Raw genomic sequence first — 20,128 nt, forward strand, 5'->3', positions numbered from 1 at the left:
TGCATCTTGGGACAGCTAGAATGAGTATTAACACTTTCACCAAAACAGTAATAATGACACAAACTTTATCTCGGGACAGCTAGAATTGGTATTAACACTTTCACCAAAATAGTAATGATGACACAAACTGTATCTCGGGACAGCTAGAATTGGTATTAACACTTTCACCAAAATAGTAATGATGACACAAACTGCATCTCAGCTAGAATGAGTATTAACACTTTCACCAAAACAGTAATAATGACACAAACTTTATCTCGGGACAGCTAGAATTGGTATTAACACTTTCACCAAAATAGTAATGATGACACAAACTGTATCTCGGGACAGCTAGAATTGGTATTAACACTTTCACCAAAATAGTAATGAAGACACAAACTGTATCTCGGGACAGCTAGAATTGGTATTAACACTTTCACCAAAATAGTAATGACGACACAAACTGCATCTCGGGACAGCTAGAATGAGTATTACCATTTCACCAAAACAGTAATAATGACACAAACTTTATCTCGGGACAGCTAGAATTGGTATTAACACTTTCACCAAAATAGTAATGATGACACAAACTGTATCTCGGGACAGCTAGAATTGGTATTAACACTTTCACCAAAATAGTAATGATGACACAAACTGTATCTCGACAGCTAGAATTGGTATTAACACTTTCACCAAAATAGTAATGAAGACACAAACTGTATCTCGACAGCTAGAATTGGTATTAACACTTTCACCAAAATAGTAATGAAGACACAAACTGTATCTCGACAGCTAGAATTGGTATTAACACTTTCACCAAAACAGTAATGACGACACAAACTGTATCTCGGGACAGCTAGAATTGGTATTAACACTTTCACCAAAATAGTAATGACGACACAAACTGTATCTCGGGACAGCTAGAATTGGTATTAACACTTTCACCAAAACAGTAATGACGACACAAACTGTATCTCGGGACAGCTAGAATTGGTATTAACACTTTCACCAAAATAGTAATGACGACACAAACTGTATCTCGACAGCTAGAATGGGTATTAACACTTTCACCAAAACAGTAATGACGACACAAACTGTATCTCGACAGCTAGAATTGGTATTAACACTTTCACCAAAATAGTAATGACGACACAAACTGTATCTCGGGACAGCTAGAATTGGTATTAACACTTTCACCAAAACAGTAATGATGACACAAACTGTATCTCGAGACAGCTAGAATTGGTATTAACACTTTCACCAAAACAGTAATGACGACACAAACTGTATCTCGGGACAGCTAGAATTGGTATTAACACTTTCACCAAAATAGTAATGATGACACAAACTGTATCTCGGGACAGCTAGAATTGGTATTAACACTTTCACCAAAATAAAATCAGAGAACAATGTTTTGATCTGAAAATGACCTAAGAATGTTACAACATTGTTCTCTGTTTTATTTTGGTAAAAGTGTTCATACCTGAACCAGTCATCCTGAGATACATTTTTACTTCAAGTGGATTTCTCATCATCACCAACGGCACAAACTGTTGACTCTACAGGGAATTCTAACAGTTGATATTACCAACAGAAAGAAAACTTAAATCTTTATTACATAATAAAACCTACCTGCTCTTGCCAGATAACAAAACCCATACAATGATTACCTACGTATTATGATTCTTACATATTTTACCAACATACTGGGTTTAATACTCAATAATTATTTAATGACACACATGTAGCATGTGTACCCCTTGAGTAAACACCAAATTATATACCTCACTTGAGGTTTAGTTTGAGACCATCAAGGTTTTGGTCCAGTTCACGACCTGCAGGTTGCATCGAGCCACAATAATGATTTCATCTGTTTACTGCTTTCATTATTCATGATAAATTCAAAGTTAAAGAATTAAAAAACTGTTGCTCACAAATATATCTCAACAAAAATCTTCCATTGCAGTAAAACTTATAAATCACAGCATTACAAAGTTGCCATCCTATACAATCTGACCCTCCATTTGTAAAAGGTCAAATCACACTAATAAAACTAATTATTTTGGTTAATTTTCTAACTACACAATAAAGATTAAAAATCATTTGAACCTTAACACAAGATTAGTGACATATATTAGCTAACGTTACAGATATAAAATCTGTGTGTTGTTGGTAGGGTAAGAATTTGTGGCCATACTCATCAGTAGTATAGGAACAAACCACAAATTCAGGGTGCTCTGCTAGACATGTAGATTTTACAGTGAAAGGCAGCTCAACCTAGGAAAGTCTTGCAGCATGCCCCCAGAAAATTAATGCGATAATATAATTTACAGTTGCTATATAAGTCAAATATGTAAAAGTGAAGGTTTTGTAACACACCCCAAGTTCTGACACCTCTGTTCATTCCACCAATGATAGCTGAACAAAGTACATCATTTTTAAATGCCTGTAAAATCAGCCAATTAACATTTTAGTTTATTTCACAACATGTAGAGGTGAATCTTGTCATTGAAAGAATAATGAAGTTACGCTCTTAGAATACTTTTATGTTACATACAATACTGCCAAAGTACAGTCATTTTGTTTACGAACATACGGCTATGCCTACCTAATGCATATTAATACATACAGGAGACTTACATTAGGTATAAATATTCTTACCTTTTCTGTGAGCCCTACAGCAAAATAAATAGGAACCTTCAAGTTCATTCGCTCCCAGTAAGTTTCCAACAAAATACACAGTTCTTGAGCTCTTCCAAGAGCAAACACTGGGATTAGAACCTAACAACAGAAAGTAAAGCAACTTTATACTCCAGAGAATAAGGTAAGTAGTTTTAATTCTGTAAAAATGTATTTTGAAATTAAAACTTTTTTTTTATTTATTCCTCTCACAATGATGATTATTTTTGACTGAAACTAGTTTTCATGACTTTCGAATTGCTCACTAAATACTGGAACAAAAACCATCAAACTGTATTTTATTTTTAAGTACAAATAATTTCGAGATAAACGTTTTCAATATTACTTTTCCATTTTTCTCGATGCAGTCATGAACCTTTGTTAGAAAGTCTCGCTCCCTACACCTCTTGGAGTCTCGTATAGTTGTGGCATAAGTTGATTCTGTGATTAAAAGATCCGGACGACACTTGTCAATCCAAGCAGCTCCAAGGTGACGATCAGGAGTCATATTGTAGTCACCCTTGACAAAAACAGATATACAACACTAGAACACAAGACTGAGTGCAGTCTTTATTCATATTATAAATCTGGATTCAATCCAAGTAACTTTTACAACTGAACTAAAAATAATTACAATAGAGTTTATTAACAGGTTACTAGTTTTAACAGTACTTCTCTTCATTAATTATGGTGGCATTAAATGAAAATTCTCATGTTAAGATGGTTTGTTTTATCTACTGACACAAACAAAATACATAAAATGAAAAACAAAAGGATAAAAAATCTACAAATACACATGTAGTTACACACACAAAATTTAACCTGACTAGCACTGCTATAGGTGATAACGTAACGAGGGATAAGGAGAGAACATACATTATATTTATAACTAGCACTACTATAGGTGATAATGTAATGAGGGATAGGGAGAGAATATACATTACATTCATAACTAGCACTGCTATAGGTGATAACGTAATGAGGGATAAGGAGAGAATATACATTATATTTATAACTAGCACTGCTATAGGTGATAACGTAATGAGGGATAAGGAGAGAATATACATTATATTTATAACTAGCACTGCTATAGGTGATAACGTAATGAGGGATAGGGAGAGAATATACATTATATTTATAACTAGCACTGCTATAGGTGATAATGTAATGAGGGATAGGGAGAGAATATACATTATATTTATAACTAGCACTGCTATAGGTGATAACGTAATGAGGGATAAGGAGAGAACATACATTATATTTATAACTAGCACTGCTATAGGTGATAATGTAATGAGGGATAGGGAGAGAATATACATTATATTTATAACTAGCACTGCTATAGGTGATAACATAATGAGGGATAAGGAGAGAACATACATTATATTTATAACTAGCACTGCTATAGGTGATAACGTAACGAGGGATAAGGAGAGAACATACATTATATTTATAACTAGCACTGCTATAGGTGATAATGTAATGAGGGATAGGAGAGAATATACATTATATTTATAACTAGCACTGCTATAGGTGATAACAATGAGGGATATACATTATATTTATAACTAGCACTGCTATAGGTGATAATGTAATGAGGGATAGGAGAGAATATACATTACATTCATAACCAGCACCGCTATAGGTGATAACGAATGAGGATAAGGAGAGAATATACATTATATTTATAACTAGCACTGCTATAGGTGATAACGTAATGAGGGATAAGGAGAGAACATACATTATATTTATAACTAGCACTGCTATAGGTGATAATGTAATGAGGGATAGGGAGAGAATATACATTACATTCATAACTAGCACTGCTATAGGTGATAACGTAATGAGGGATAAGGAGAGAATATACATTACATTCATAACTAGCACTGCTATAGGTGATAACGTAACGAGGGATAGGGAGAGAATATACATTATATTTATAACTAGCACTGTGTGATAACATAACGAGAGATAGGGAGAGAATATACATTTATAACTAGCACTGCTATAGGTGATAACGTAACGAGGGATAGGGAGAGAATATACATTATATTTATAACTAGCACTGCTATAGGTGATAACGTAACAAGGGATAGGGAGAGAATATACATTACATTCATAACTAGCACTGCTATAGGTGATAACGTAACGAGGGATAGGGAGAGAATATACATTATATTTATAACTAGCACTGCTATAGGTGATAACATAACGAGGGATAAGGAGAGAATATACATTACATTCATAACTAGCACTGCTATAGGTGATAATGTAATGAGGGATAGGGAAAGAATATACATTACATTTATAACTAGCACTGCTATAGGTGATAATGTAATGAGGGATAGGGAAAGAATATACATTATATTTATAACTAGCACTGCTATAGGTGATAATGTAATGAGGGATAGGGAAAGAATATACATTACATTTATAACTAGCACTGCTATAGGTGATAACATAACGAGAGATAGGGAGAGAATATACATTTATAACTAGCACTGCTATAGGTGATAACATAACGAGGGATAGGAAGAGAATATACATTACATTTAAAACAATAATTGAGTGTGATTGGTAAAAATTTACAGACGTAAACAACTAAATAGTGTTTTATTTATTATAACTGTGGCAACCAATCCTAATGTTGACACAAGGAAGATAAAAAATGTTATAGTTTTTTTACAGTTGCTACAATTAATTAAAATTCCTAATTCAAGGCTGCTATCTCTTCCTACTCCAGAATCAAACTAGAAATAGTGTACTAGAAATTCCAACCCTCCTCAATGTCCAGACTGTATGAAAGGCTAATAAAATAAAATAGTTATTTCCCAAAACTAAAAACCACTTCTACAACTTTATGTCATAGATCTAAAAAACGGTTTATCCTAACAACAATAATTTCCACCATATAGTTGAGTTGGCTTCACACATTTACAAATGTGGGCACAGGTGCTTTTTATAAATGAAATGGAAATAATATGTTACAAATAGCTTGTATTTTTACAGGAGTTTCAAAAATAAACATTGCTCTTATTATAGTCAAATATATTTCTCATGTGAGCATTTTAGGGTTATCTTATATTTAAATACTGCATTCTTTATTCAGTCTCTTAGGATTTATCTGAGACAAAAAGTGTATAACAGTACTTCAACTAAACTACTTCTGTCCAGTTCAACTGTTGGCCAATGAGCTCTGGTATAGAGCAAAATGCAACTTGACACTGTAAAATTCCTCCAGACCAAGCTACATAAATCAAATTCTGAATAGGATGACATAAGAATAGACAAATAGCGAAGCAAACTAAAATTCAAGTGACAATTATTTCTTACTGTATAGACAACAGACTGTGATCCAACTTTGATGTGGAACATGGCAGCACCCAAAACATGTCCAGCATAATAAGCTTTCACTTCTAACTCATCATCAACCTAGAATACAAATATAAAACACAAAAATCTTCAATAAACAAACACTTATTTACTGGCTTCTACCTCAAACATATTTCATTTTAGTAATCAAACTTTAACAAAGTTTAACTGTCAATATAACACTAAAATAAATTCATATAACATTTTTCACACATTTAACACTAACAGTTCTAATTACATTTCCACATACTTAACCATCAATAGAATTTTTCACACATTCAGTATTAAGCTAGGCTTAACATTTGAATTTATTGTTTCTATTTTGGAGGTTATTAAAACATGTTATTATTCTCTAATCTAACTCTACAAGCTGTCATAGCAATACTCAGGTCGTGAATTTCTTGCTTATATCTTACAAGTTATTAGTCCTAGAACCCAACACTGCAAGTTGTCATAAAAATGGATTTTGAGAGGTATTTAATTCTGTCATACATAACTGTTTAGGTGCTTTCAGTGACCAAGAAATTATAATTTGGTGTAACATGTAACATCCATAAAAATGTTACACAAACTTATCATCATTTGTTGTTGAGTATGTGAAACTTGAAACCTGTTATTCAACAGATTGAAGTCCTTTCAGTTTATTCTATAATTTCTGAACAACAGTAGCTATTCAGGTTAACTATCTAGCAAAGGGAACACACATAATCTGAACAAATTCTATACTAAACTGTAGCTTCATGACCTTAAATTTGATTTAACCCTTTTGCCCCCTGTATCTTTTACTATGAATACCAATGGGACTAAAAAAAAAGTTAAATATCTCTTTGTGTTGCAAAATTAGGAAAAAATTACAAATTTGTTTTAACTCTTTCTCAACAGATGTCCTTTACTATGAATAACAAAGTTTTAGTGTCTTACATTCAAACTTTTATTAAACTAAATTTGTTCATACTATACCAGTTAGTATAGCATGAAATCTTAGTTAATCATCCATATTTTAATTGTATACAAGTTTTAAGTTCCTAATTGTACAAGGTAATGTTTAAAAAATCCTGTATTCTCCTAATGTGACACCTGTAACATTTTCTGTGAGCATCTTGTCTTATCATTATAACCTCATCATTGCTCAGACAAACCATAAATTTTATAGCCTTCAATTTTGTTTGGTTACAGAGCTATTGAATATGAAATCAGACAATTCCTGTCATAGTCACTTGTTAATAGTTCTCTCTTATGTTTAATTATATATTCCCTACAACCAATACAAACTTATGGTTTTCATCTATCAAATGACATTGTATAACACCGTGTTCTGAATAAACAAGCATCAATTTCACTCAGAGTACAAGCAACGTTCCTGGGAGAAAGTTAATGACTAGCTTGGGATGGGTTTGTAACGGCTCTTTTGAAATAGTTAAAAAGCCAGAAATATTGCTAGAGTTAGAGTAAATTGTCTACATTTTGTACGTTATTAATCTATATTCTTTAGTGTGTTACTACCATGAGTAGGCTTATGTTAACCTCAACAACTGATAGCAAGAATAAAAAGAAGAATGGATGAGTATCTGATTTGTTGTTCATTATAAAAGTAACTAGAATGTAAAAAGTAGGGATCTTTTACATTTAGTTAAGATTAAATTAGATAAGTATTAATAATAAATATAAAACATGAAAAATTACTGTGCACACTGACTATTCAAAACAAATACTCAATATATTAAAAGACGAGTTATTATTTTAGTTTATTAAAATCACTTCTTTAAAAGATATTTTTTTTCTATGTGAAAGATTTATAATGTTAACTGAAAGACTACTGAAATAAGAAAGTTAAAAGTGTCAAATCTATAGACTTTGAATAAGTACAAATAGGTCACAAGGTCAGTCGAATTGACTGAGCCAATGTTGAGAAAATTAAAGAAAAAGCATGATTTACAGAAAAGAAATAAAAAAATATATATATATCAGTTTTACTTTGTGCTGTAACAGGTTTTACAAAATGTGTTTTTTTTTTATTTTAATAAGAAAAACACATTTTCCATCTATCTTTTAAACCAAACCTTTTGAACATGTTTGAAAAGGTTGATAAAAACGTTACTTAACAGTCTGTAAACTAAAAACAGAAATATAATATTGTAAAGCACCATGAGAAGAATGTTAAACCTAAGAAATATAATATTGTAAAGCACCATGAGAAGAATGTTAAACCTAAGAAATATAATATTGTAAAGCACCATGAGAAGAATGTTAAACCTAAGAAATATAATATTGTAAAGCACCATGAGAAGAATGTTAAACCTAAGAAATATAATATTGTAAGGCACCATGAGAAGAATGATAAACCTAAGAAATGTAAAGCACCATGAGAAGAATGTTAAACCTAAAAAATATAATATTGTAAAGCACCATGAGAAGAATGTTAAACCTAAGAAATATAATATTGTAAAGCACCATGAGAAGAATGTTAAACCTAAGAAATATAATATTGTAAAGCACCATGAGAAGAATGTTAAACCTAAGAAATATAATATTGTAAAGCACCATGAGAAGAATGTTAAACCTAAGAAATATAATATTGTAAGGCACCATGAGAAGAATGTTAAACCTAAGTATTGTAAGGCACCATGAGAAGAATGTTAAACCTAAGTTGTGTAAAGCACCATGAGAAGAATGTTAAACCTAAGTTGTGTAAAGCACCATGAGAAGAATGTTAAACCTAAGTTGTGTAAAGGCACCATGAGAAGAATGTTAAACCTAAGTTGTGTAAAGCACCATGAGAAGAATGTTAAACCTAAGTTGTGTAAAGCACCATGAGAAGAATGTTAAACCTAAGTTGTGTAAGGCACCATGAGAAGAATGTTAAACCTAAGTTGTGTAAGGCACCATGAGAAAAATGTTAAACCTAAGTTGTGTAAGGCACCATGAGAAAAATGTTAAACCTAAGTTGTGTAAGGCACCATGAGAAGAATGTTAAACCTAAGAAATATAATATTGTAAGGCACCATGAGAAGAATGTTAAACCTAAGTTGTGTAAAGCACCATGAGAAGAATGTTAAACCTAAGTTGTGTAAGGCACCATGAGAAGAATGTTAAACCTAAGTTGTGTAAAGCACCATGAGAAGAATGTTAAACCTAAGAAATATAATATTGTAAGGCACCATGAGAAGAATGTTAAACCTAAGAAATATAATATTGTAAGGCACCATGAGAAGAATGTTAAACCTAAGTTGTGTAAAGCACCATGAGAAGAATGTTAAACCTAAGTTGTGTAAGGCACCATGAGAAGAATGTTAAACCTAAGTTGTGTAAAGCACCATGAGAAGAATGTTAAACCTAAGAAATATAATATTGTAAGGCACCATGAGAAGAATGTTAAACCTAAGAAATATAATATTGTCAGGCACCATGAGAAGAATGTTAAACCTAAGTTGTGTAAAGCACCATGAGAAGAATGTTAAACCTAAGTTGTGTAAGGCACCATGAGAAGAATGTTAAACCTAAGTTGTGTAAAGCACCATGAGAAGAATGTTAAACCTAAGTTGTGTAAAGCACCATAAGAAGAATGTTAAACCTAAGTTGTGTAAAGCACCATGAGAAGAATGTTAAACCTAAGAAATATAATATTGTAAGGCACCATGAGAAGAATGTTAAACCTAAGTTGTGTAAGGCACCATGAGAAGAATGTTGAACCTAAGTTGTGTAAAGCACCATGAGAAGAATGTTAAACCTAAGTTGTGTAAAGCACCATGAGAAGAATGTTAAACCTAAGTTGTGTAAAGCACCATGAGAAGAATGTTAAACCTAAGTTGTGTAAGGCACCATGAGAAGAATGTTAAACCTAAGTTGTGTAAGGCACCATGAGAAGAATGTTAAACCTAAGTTGTGTAAGGCACCATGAGAAGAATGTTAAACCTAAGTTGTGTAAGGCACCATGAGAAGAATGTTAAACCTAAGTTGTGTAAGGCACCATGAGAAGAATGTTAAACCTAAGTTGTGTAAGGCACCATGAGAAGAATGTTAAACCTAAGTTGTGTAAGGCACCATGAGAAGAATGTTAAACCTAAGTTGTGTAAGGCACCATGAGAAGAATGTTAAACCTAAGTTGTGTAAAGCACCATGAGAAGAATGTTAAACCTAAGTTGTTGTTCAGATCTAGTTTTTAAATTTTTTTCCCTCCTCAAATGTTCCAAAACACGACCTTTCCTTAGTTACTACATACTACGACCTTTCCTTAGTTACTACATACTTAATAATAATCAGAAGGAAACATTTTATACCTGTACTGTTTGATGAAGGTTCACTGCCACAACTTTCTTCATACAATCTTTAATCATTTGAGATGTAAAAAAATTTGTTTCCCCTTTCTTATCTACTGTAATCTTTCTGTAATCTTCCTATTAAAGAGAAATGTTAACACACTGATTCATTAGACTCCTGTTGGATTTACGTTAATTTTACACTACAATCCAAACTTTATTTAACATTAAAGTGGTTATAGTATTGCCAGAAAATTCATTGAACAGTTGTCTAGAATCCTAGAGAAACAAATTACATCTATTACCAAGGCAACATGGAAGTTTCTTATCGTAAAACAAAAGTGTCAGTACGACCAACAGAAAGCCTGGTAAACAACAAACACAGGAAATATTACAAGCGTTTATGTGGTAATCAAAGGTATGGGATATAAACACATGAAATAAACAGGTATGAAAACCACTTTTATACATATATCTAGACCATTATTTGGCAAAAGTCTGTATGTGTGTGTGTGTGTGTACACACACTCCATCAACTGATGAACCACCTGTCTACATCTTTAATATATACATCACGTGGCATTTCAAAATTCTGAACTACAAGATTTAGTGTAATAATACAAAAGGAAATCTAACCTAGGACTCTTACTGAATGTACATTACATGTTCACTTGAACCTCTGATCTCTAACTCTACAAAACTTAATTAGAACATACTGTCATAACTCAGAACATGCTTGTAGATCATGTACATGAATTTACATACATGCTACGTTCCAGTAAAAATACTTGTTAAATACATTAGAGTTTCTAACACTTAAATTTCTCAGTAAAATTAATTAAATGTAATTGTTTTTTTATACTCTTGCAAAAGACTACAAATTTTACTGACATCATGATTGTGTCAAAGTGTTGCCGGAGAGATTAATGTTTCATGTTCAAACAGCAGAGAATAAATAAAAATCAACTACAGAAACTATGTTTTCATAAAAACTGAATAAACTTCAAATATGTTCAAAATATGAAAAAATAAATTAATATTTGGGAATTTTTACCACCCAAACTGCACACTAACTACAAAGCCACACTCAGTGAGAAGAATGAAAATTGTTCACATTTGTAATAATTGCAAAAACAAAAAAAGTCTATACATAAAACTTACGAGTAAAATGGGACAAATTGCTTTTGTTGGATGGGTCATGTACACTGGACCAGAGTAGCCGATCATTTCACTCATAAATGGTAAAGCACCACAATGATCCAGATGAAAATGGCTAAAAACAAATAACAATAATTCTACAGACAAACATCTAAGAATGTAATAGAATATAATTACACATAAAAAATTTTAAAGCCATAAGCAATAAATATTCTACATTTAATTACCTTTAAAATACTCATGTAAAAACCTTCTAATCACCTACCAATATAATATAACAAGAAATGGAGGAAAAACATACAGTGACTCATAGTCTGTCATGACAAATAACAGTTGAAGTAATGCGAAAACACGTCAACACATAGAGTCAACTGTGTGTTTACAGTGAACAGAGATTGAATCTAACCATAGATCTACAATCCAGCAAGCTAATCACCAGGCCATATCTAGACCTCAATTCAATGAGTATCACCAATAAGTTTAACTTACCTATATTTAATTTGTAGTTTACAATTTATTGATTTTTATAAAACAATTCAATGATTTAAATGCATAGCTTTCATACTAACCATATGAAAAAAAACAAATATGCATTCATGAATATAGAGAAAAAATTGTGAGGGTAAACTCACAGAGCCTAGTGTTCTTACTGTTGGACTAGTTTATTTCGAAGTGATTATGTACAACACATACATTGGAAATAAGTTCACCTTGAGTGTCCAGGAGGATGATACTCATCCACCAATGATATCATAATAACATCTCTACTAATAGATTTGAAGCAGCTCATCCTAATACTCCTCTGTCAATATAATTCAGTGTTACAGGCTGTAAATGTTACAATAATTTCAAGCAATGATATGCAGTATGACATTAGTAGTGGTTGTCATGTGTCTATAGTATATAGAAAATATTTTTTTTATTTTATCAAAGTCAAATAAAATATCATTTTGGGGTAAACAAAGTTACAAAATTGGTGGATTCAAATCAATGACACAGTATTTCTGAGGATCTGCAACAGCATTTTCATTAAGTAAGAATATATCAATCCAAGTTATTTAATAAAAGATACTTATTTCCTTTTGTCTTTTTTTAAATACAGAGCAAAAACAAAATTTTAAAGTAAAACTGTATAGATCAAATATACAATGTATCTTTAGATAAATTTTGGGATTACTACAAATACACGTTTTATTAAACTCTATGATTCCACCTTGCTTGACTGGTACAACTGCACAATATTTCATGTGCTACTTGTAGTCTTGTGGGAAGTTTAGTCCTAACATGAGTAACAGTATTTGCACAAATGATATCTGGAACTATTGACATTTCTAAGACATTAGTGAATATTTTTTTTATATTATATGCTATTAAAAGACTTCTGTGAACTACAGAAATGAATATTTAAAATAATGTATGTTGCAATGAAGCAGTTAAAAACCACCAGTACTTACAATTATAACCTAAAAGTGGTACTGATTTTCACTCATCTTTTTCATGAGAGTAGCCATGAGAGAGCAACCTTGAAGAACAAAATGGTTCCTGGTTTTACACATGTTAACCAGCAGAACTTTGTTTTAGATACTTATGCACATAAAGAGAATCTCAATATCCACAGCAGAAGATTAATTATTTGCTTAAACTTCAAACAACCCATTGTTTCAAAATTGTTAGGCCTAGTCTTACCTAATAATCACACAGTCTAAATGATCATTCAAAGGTCCTTCCTGAGTGATGAATGAAAAGTCTGGAAATCTCCGCTACAAAGGAAGACTACACATTAGATATGCTAATAAAACACTGAAAAAAAAAGCTATGTTTTTAATTAGCTTCTGACAACACTTATGTCTTAAATCATAAATGTTTATATTAGTTTATAACTGAAACTTACATTTAACACAGCCCTAACTTACATTCATGCTAATCAAAACATATATATTTTTGATTTTCCTATATAAAATGGTAGTTGTTACATAAATTCAACCTGAGCTCACATTTGAACTTAGGTCTCTATTTAAGATAAAACATTGTGTTCACACTAGTTATATTAGTAAATAAAGACTAAAAACAATTTTATAGTATATACAATATTGAATCAACATGGTACAATTACAATAAGCTTCAACTAGAATATTAATTTATCTGTATGTGAACATAACACATAAGATAACAACACAAGTACTAGTGTATTGTAATATTGTTCAATTGAAAGGAAAAATCACACGAGAACTAAAAGAACAGGACGTACTGAGTTAGTGTTATTTATATTTAGTATTATAGAATTATGCTGTCTGTTCATGTATTCTAAGTTTACAAACTCAAACTTTCAAATTTCAACAAACTAAGCTAAATTTGTTTCACCATACGCACCATCCTTTATTTCTTTACAATACAAGTCAATATACACATTCTCCGAGAATTTTCTAAACTAATGCTAAAAGTACTAATTATTTATTTACATGTTAGGCTTTTGTCAGGTAAACATATGTCAAAATAAAAATCAACAATGTGCAACAGACCACATATTCAATCTAAAAAAATTCTTATATAAAACACATGAAAAGAAATACTAAACAGTTACTGGCTATCTGCACAGTTATATTTGTGTGTGCCACTACCAGCTTCACATTTATTCTTTTAAAATCATTTTGTTCTTTAAGATATTGGTCAGTCAAACAGTAAACAGATTATTAATTATATATATTTTTTAATATTATTCCCACAGCTAAAAAGAATGGTAAAACCTATTTAATTTCAAGTTGTTTTTTATCCTAAAAATACAAAATTATGGTCAGTTTGGTTCCCACACTGATGTAGGTAAAAATTAAAGTTTAACGGAAATCACAATGAGCTTTTTAAAAGTAAAAGTTAAAAACATGTACAGTGACTAGATTTCAGATAAACGGTAGTAATTATCTAATAAAAAGATCTGTACGTGTGTTTTCAAACAGGTTACAAACGAATATTAAATCATTTTTCATTCTAAGCCACAACTCACTTCACATCTGTGGTAACCAACCAGTCAGTATACTCTACAACTATGATAAGTTAACAGTTAATGATAAATTAAACTACAATTATGACTACCAGCTCTTCTATTCCAAGTTTTCAGTATAACTTAGTTATCAAAAATTAGAAGATTTTCTCTTGAAGTCCTTACCTAAGGATGAGACTTATCAATACACATTTGAAGTGGTGCCAGATACAAAATTAGATAGATATTTTCAGTGGTGCCAGATACAAAAATAGATAGATATTTTCAGTGGTGCCAGATACAAAATTAGATAGATATTTTCAGTGGTGCCAGATACAAAATTAGATAGATATTTTCAGTGGTGCCAGATACAAAAATAGATAGATATTTTCAGTGGTGCCAGATACAAAATTAGATAGATATTTTCAGTGGTGCCAGATACAAAATTAGATAGATATTTTCAGTGGTGCCAGATACAAAATTAGATAGATATTTTCAGTGGTGCCAGATACAAAATTAGATAGATATTTTCAGTGGTGCCAGATACAAAATTAGATAGATATTTTCAGTGGTGCCAGATACAAAATTAGATAGATATTTTCAGTGGTGCCAGATACAAAATTAGATAGATATTTTCAGTGGTGCCAGATACAAAATTAGATAGATATTTTCAGTGGTGCCAGATACAAAATTAGATAGATATTTTCAGTGGTGCCAGATACAAAATTAGATAGATATTTTCAGTGGTGCCAGATACAAAATTAGATAGATATTTTCAGTGGTGCCAGATACAAAATTAGATAGATATTTTCAGTGGTGCCAGATACAAAATTAGATAGATATTTTCAGTGGTGCCAGATACAAAATTAGATAGATATTTTCAGTGGTGCCAGATACAAAATTAGATAGATATTTTCAGTGGTGCCAGATACAAAATTAGATAGATATTTTCAGTAGTGCCAGATACAAAATTAGATAGATATTTTCAGTAGTGCCAGATACAAAATTAGATAGATATTTTCAGTAGTGCCAGATACAAAATTAGATAGATATTTTCAGTAGTGCCAGATACAAAATTAGATAGATATTTTCAGTAGTGCCAGATACAAAATTAGATAGATATTTTCAGTAGTGCCAGATACAAAATTAGATAGATATTTTCAGTAGTGCCAGATACAAAATTAGATAGATATTTTCAGTGATGCCAGATACAAAATTAGATAGATATTTTCAGTGATGCCAGATACAAAATTAGATAGATATTTTCAGTGGTGCCAGATACAAAATTAGATAGATATTTTCAGTGGTGCCAGATACAAAATTAGATAGATATTTTCAGTGGTGCCAGATACAAAATTAGATAGATATTTTCAGTGGTGCCAGATACAAAATTAGATAGATATTTTCAGTGGTGCCAGATACAAAATTAGATAGATATTTTCAGTGGTGCCAGATACAAAATTAGATAGATATTTTCAGTGGTGCCAGATACAAAATTAGATAGATATTTTCAGTGGTGCCAGATACAAAATTAGATAGATATTTTCAGTGGTGCCAGATACAAAATTAGATAGATATTTTCAGTGATGCCAGATACAAAATTAGATAGATATTTCCAGGAGTGCCAGATACAAAATTAGATAGATATTTTCAGTAGTGCCAGATACAAAATTAGATAGATATTTTCAGTAGTGCCAGATACAAAATTAGATAGATATTTTCAGTAGTGCCAGATACAAAATTAGATAGATATTTTCAGTAGTGCCAGATACAAAATTAGATAGATATTTTCAGTAGTGCCAGATACAAAATTAGATAGATATTTTCAGTAGTGCCAGATACAAAATTAGATAGATATTTTCAGTGATGCCAGATACAAAATTAGATAGATATTTTCAGTGATGCCAGATACAAAATTAGATAGATATTTTCAGTGATGCCAGATACAAAATTAGATAGATATTTTCAGTGATGCCAGATACAAAATTAGATAGATATTTTCAGTGATGCCAGATACAAAATTAGATAGATATTTTCAGTGATGCCAGATACAAAATTAGATAGATATTTTCAGTGATGCCAGATACAAAATTAGATAGATATTTTCAGTAGTGCCAGATACAAAATTAGATAGATATTTTCAGTAGTGCCAGATACAAAATTAGATAATTATAAACCTGAAATTAGCTTAATTTTTTGCTGATTACATCAACACATCCTTGTGCAACAGAACCATTTTCAGAGTCCACATTGTAGCTCCAATAACAATATGAAATACTGTAAATATCACATATCTATAGTGTAAAAATGGACAAATCTTCCATTTTTACTCAAAATTTAATTACAAACTCATTTACGTATCCATTACTTGAGACTGATGGATAGAAGAAATGATCAGCACAAATTACCAATCGCTTAATCATCACCTAAGCCTACCTCATCATTGTATCCCATATGCATGCCACAGTCCAACATAATGTTCTTTCCTCCAATCGAGAGAAGGATACAGCTTCTACCAACATCTGAAATGTAAAAATGGTGCACAAAAGAAGTAATAAAGAGAAAACTAGAATGAAAACAATGTAATGTACTCAAATAGTTAAGGTTTGCATTCAACTGTCACTGCCAGATAGTGCAAGTAATCAGTTTTACTTTTTACTGAAACATGAAAACCAAGTGACAATTGTATTTACACAACAACCATATCCCAACACTGAACAGTAAACCCATGACCTTCAAAAACTAACCAGATCTCACTATACATTTTTGGTCCCAATCTATCCATTTATTCTTGACATATTCTGACCACAAGATTGCGATCAATGGACAGGGACAAGCTCATATGTCCAACTATACAATATTTTGCTGTGGGGGCATCAAAATCAGTAAAATAATTCTTTAGCTACACAACAGTCAATGTCTCCAGAATTTATGGTATATAAAAAAACACTCATCTTTTCACTTTTCTCTCTTTTCTCAGGTGCTTTTACAATATGCACCATCCTTTATTTCATAGCTTAGAAATATGGAAAATTCACACCAAACATTACTGTGTTGGTAAGTAAAAAATATCTTCACAACAAACATTAACATGTTGGTAAATACGAAAAAATTCACACCAAAAATTAAAGTGTCGGTAATTAAGTAACAAAAAATTCACATTAAACATTAACGTGTTGGCAAGTAACAAAATGTAAAAAACTCATGTTTCAAACTACAAAAAATAAATTGAACATTAAAAAAAAAGATTCACAACAAAATATAACAACTTAATGATTAAGAAAGAAAAAAAAATTATTTGAGGGGGTGAAAAAAAACAAAACAGAAATAACAACTGGTATATAACTGTTCTATGTAACAGGTCTGAACCATAAATTTTCAAGCAAAAATTTTGAATCATACAAAATAAAACTGTTCATTCTTCTAGCCACAAATACTGTAAAAACCAAATTACACTTATAAAAAATTAACCGTTTTCCCCAAACTCAATAAAACAAAAGTAAGTAAACAAAATCTGAAAGTAAAAGAATTTGAAAAATATTTCCTACAAACTAGAATTATTACTTCTGTTGAAAACAATAAAACAATCACTGAAATGCCACCATGATATTGGATAATTTCTGAACTCTTGTCACCAATAATGTTACTTCAAAATGTCTCTTAAAATGATGCCTGATGATACAGAAATTCAATGTGTTTCATACTGATGGTTAAGGTAAGAACTTCTTTTATATGTAACCTTGATCTGCTCACCTTGACCAGCACCTAAAATAAAAGAAATGTGCAACTTTGTACAAACATTAACAGAGATAAATATATTTTATCAAACTTGTAGTTTTTTTATTACTTTTATAATCTCAATATTCATACAATCAAGGAATGTTATATAAGAAAACACACATAGTTCAATTTAAACATTCACTCATGCAAATCTGTTAATAGGTAATCCTAAAATATGCAGTGCGTAAACTTTTTTTAGATAACTGAAAGTACACAAGGGAATCAGTCTATATTATAGTCACTACACAGCCTGAAAATGTAATTTAAATGTCTCTTGTGACACACCTAATTTTATAGCATTTATTTTTACAAGATACTAAAGCTACAAAATAGAGCTATATTACTGAGTAGCTAAAAAATGAAAATTAGAATCTAAACAGTTGCTAATTTTAAGATGACTGAAAGTTAAGAAATACACATAACAATATATCAAATATAGTTCACTATATTTGCCATATGATATCAAAAAAAACATCAGAAGTGCATCTTCCACCCCCACAAAATCAGATCAAACCTAGATCTTAAAAATACAACCTGGCAGTCTCAGGCCAGTTATATGGTCAAGGACATATACATGGATGTCTTGTAAATAACTATCAAATTCTATAAACATGACAGCCTTTTGGACAGACAATTTTAAGCAGACAGTACATGAACAGCTTGAAAACCTTGCATTCAATTGCAAGTCAAAAGTTGATACCTAATGTCTTGAAATATTTACTTGACATCCAATTTTGCAGAAAAAAAAATGTAATTTCGAATACAAAGTTTCTTCTGCTAATCAGAAGTGCACATCATATATCTCTACTCTGAGGTACACCAGTAAACTTTAAACAAGAAAACACAAAAGCTATTTTGTACATCTATTTTAAATAACACATTTAGAACCTATGTTCATAAAACATTTGAATAATAGAAAGGTGAATCATGCAGCTAAAACCTAAGAGGTAATATTGAGTGGATTTTGTGCTATTATACTAAGAAGTCACACTTAAAAATATATAAAAACAGCCAATCCCCCTCCCACAAACATAAATGCAGCACCTTATTTTAATCTCAGCTCTATTTTTATGCTTCGATCTTATTACCCAGTGTCAACATAAATGATAGATATAAACTTCAAAACTAATCATGAATTTTAAAATCACATTTTATACACCACAGACACTGAGCTATAGCAATATCCGTAATATAGTGAAGCACTTAACTTAAAATCAGAAATGAAAGTTAATTAGGCTTTTATACCACGACTCTGTACACAATTCTCAATCAACAGTACGCTTCTCTCTGAAAATAAAATTATCCATTCATTCTCACTCTATAAACTATATAATGCTTCTGACCTAATGGTGTCACTTTTATTTCAGCCATAGAAATCCCAGTTTTCGTTTTAAAAAATAAAAATAATGAACTAAACTCGGCTTAATCAAACAAGCATGTGCTAAGCGTCCTCTGGCGAATAAATATTTTTCAATATACATTAAAAGCACCATTTTCGTCACACATTTTGTATTTCACATGCATTAGAAACAGTTTTTTTTTCAGTATTTCACTATAACTGGTATTCACAGAATATTTTCATAACAGATCACCTGCAGATCACTCGCTTATTTATGTATGATAATTTAGTACATATAATAAGTGTTATTTAGAAATGAAAATTACTTGAGTAAAGAAGCATTTTAGGTTAATACAATAATAAGTCGGAAAACAATGATTTATATAATTACAACCATAAAAAGTGATACATTTTGAGGGGAACGTACTCTTTGTTTTTACAGAACATTACTCTGTCGCAACGTTCTGTTAGAACACATAGCATGTTCCATCAGAGATAAATCAATATACTACGCTTATAAGCCGTTGTTTGACAAACTATTAGGCCTGGCATGGCCAAGCGCGTAAGGCGTGCGCTTCGTAATCCGAGGGT

General features: G+C 31.1%; 1 protein-coding gene across 4 annotated transcripts in view; it reads right to left on the reverse strand.

Annotated features, from left to right (window-relative positions):
• Positions 1 to 19,661, reverse strand: part of IntS11 (integrator complex subunit 11) — a 34,292-nt gene extending 14,631 nt beyond the window's left edge. Inside the window, exons 1-9 of one of the 4 annotated variants that reach the window (XM_076509077.1) lie at positions 19,542 to 19,660; positions 18,172 to 18,183; positions 16,855 to 16,940; positions 13,131 to 13,204; positions 11,448 to 11,559; positions 10,308 to 10,424; positions 5,992 to 6,090; positions 3,005 to 3,178; positions 2,641 to 2,760 (exon numbers count right to left, since the gene is read on the reverse strand). In XM_076509077.1, coding sequence (XP_076365192.1) covers positions 2,641 to 2,760; positions 3,005 to 3,178; positions 5,992 to 6,090; positions 10,308 to 10,424; positions 11,448 to 11,559; positions 13,131 to 13,204; positions 16,855 to 16,940; positions 18,172 to 18,183; positions 19,542 to 19,569 — 822 coding nt within the window. In that variant the 5' untranslated portion in view covers positions 19,570 to 19,660. The other 3 variants (XM_076509079.1, XM_076509078.1, XM_076509080.1) reach the window with 3 other exon arrangements.
• Positions 19,662 to 20,128: the final 467 nt, after the last annotated feature.

This window comes from Tachypleus tridentatus, chromosome 6, assembly GCF_004210375.1.
Source record: "Tachypleus tridentatus isolate NWPU-2018 chromosome 6, ASM421037v1, whole genome shotgun sequence".
Lineage (NCBI taxonomy): Eukaryota > Metazoa > Arthropoda > Merostomata > Xiphosura > Limulidae > Tachypleus > Tachypleus tridentatus.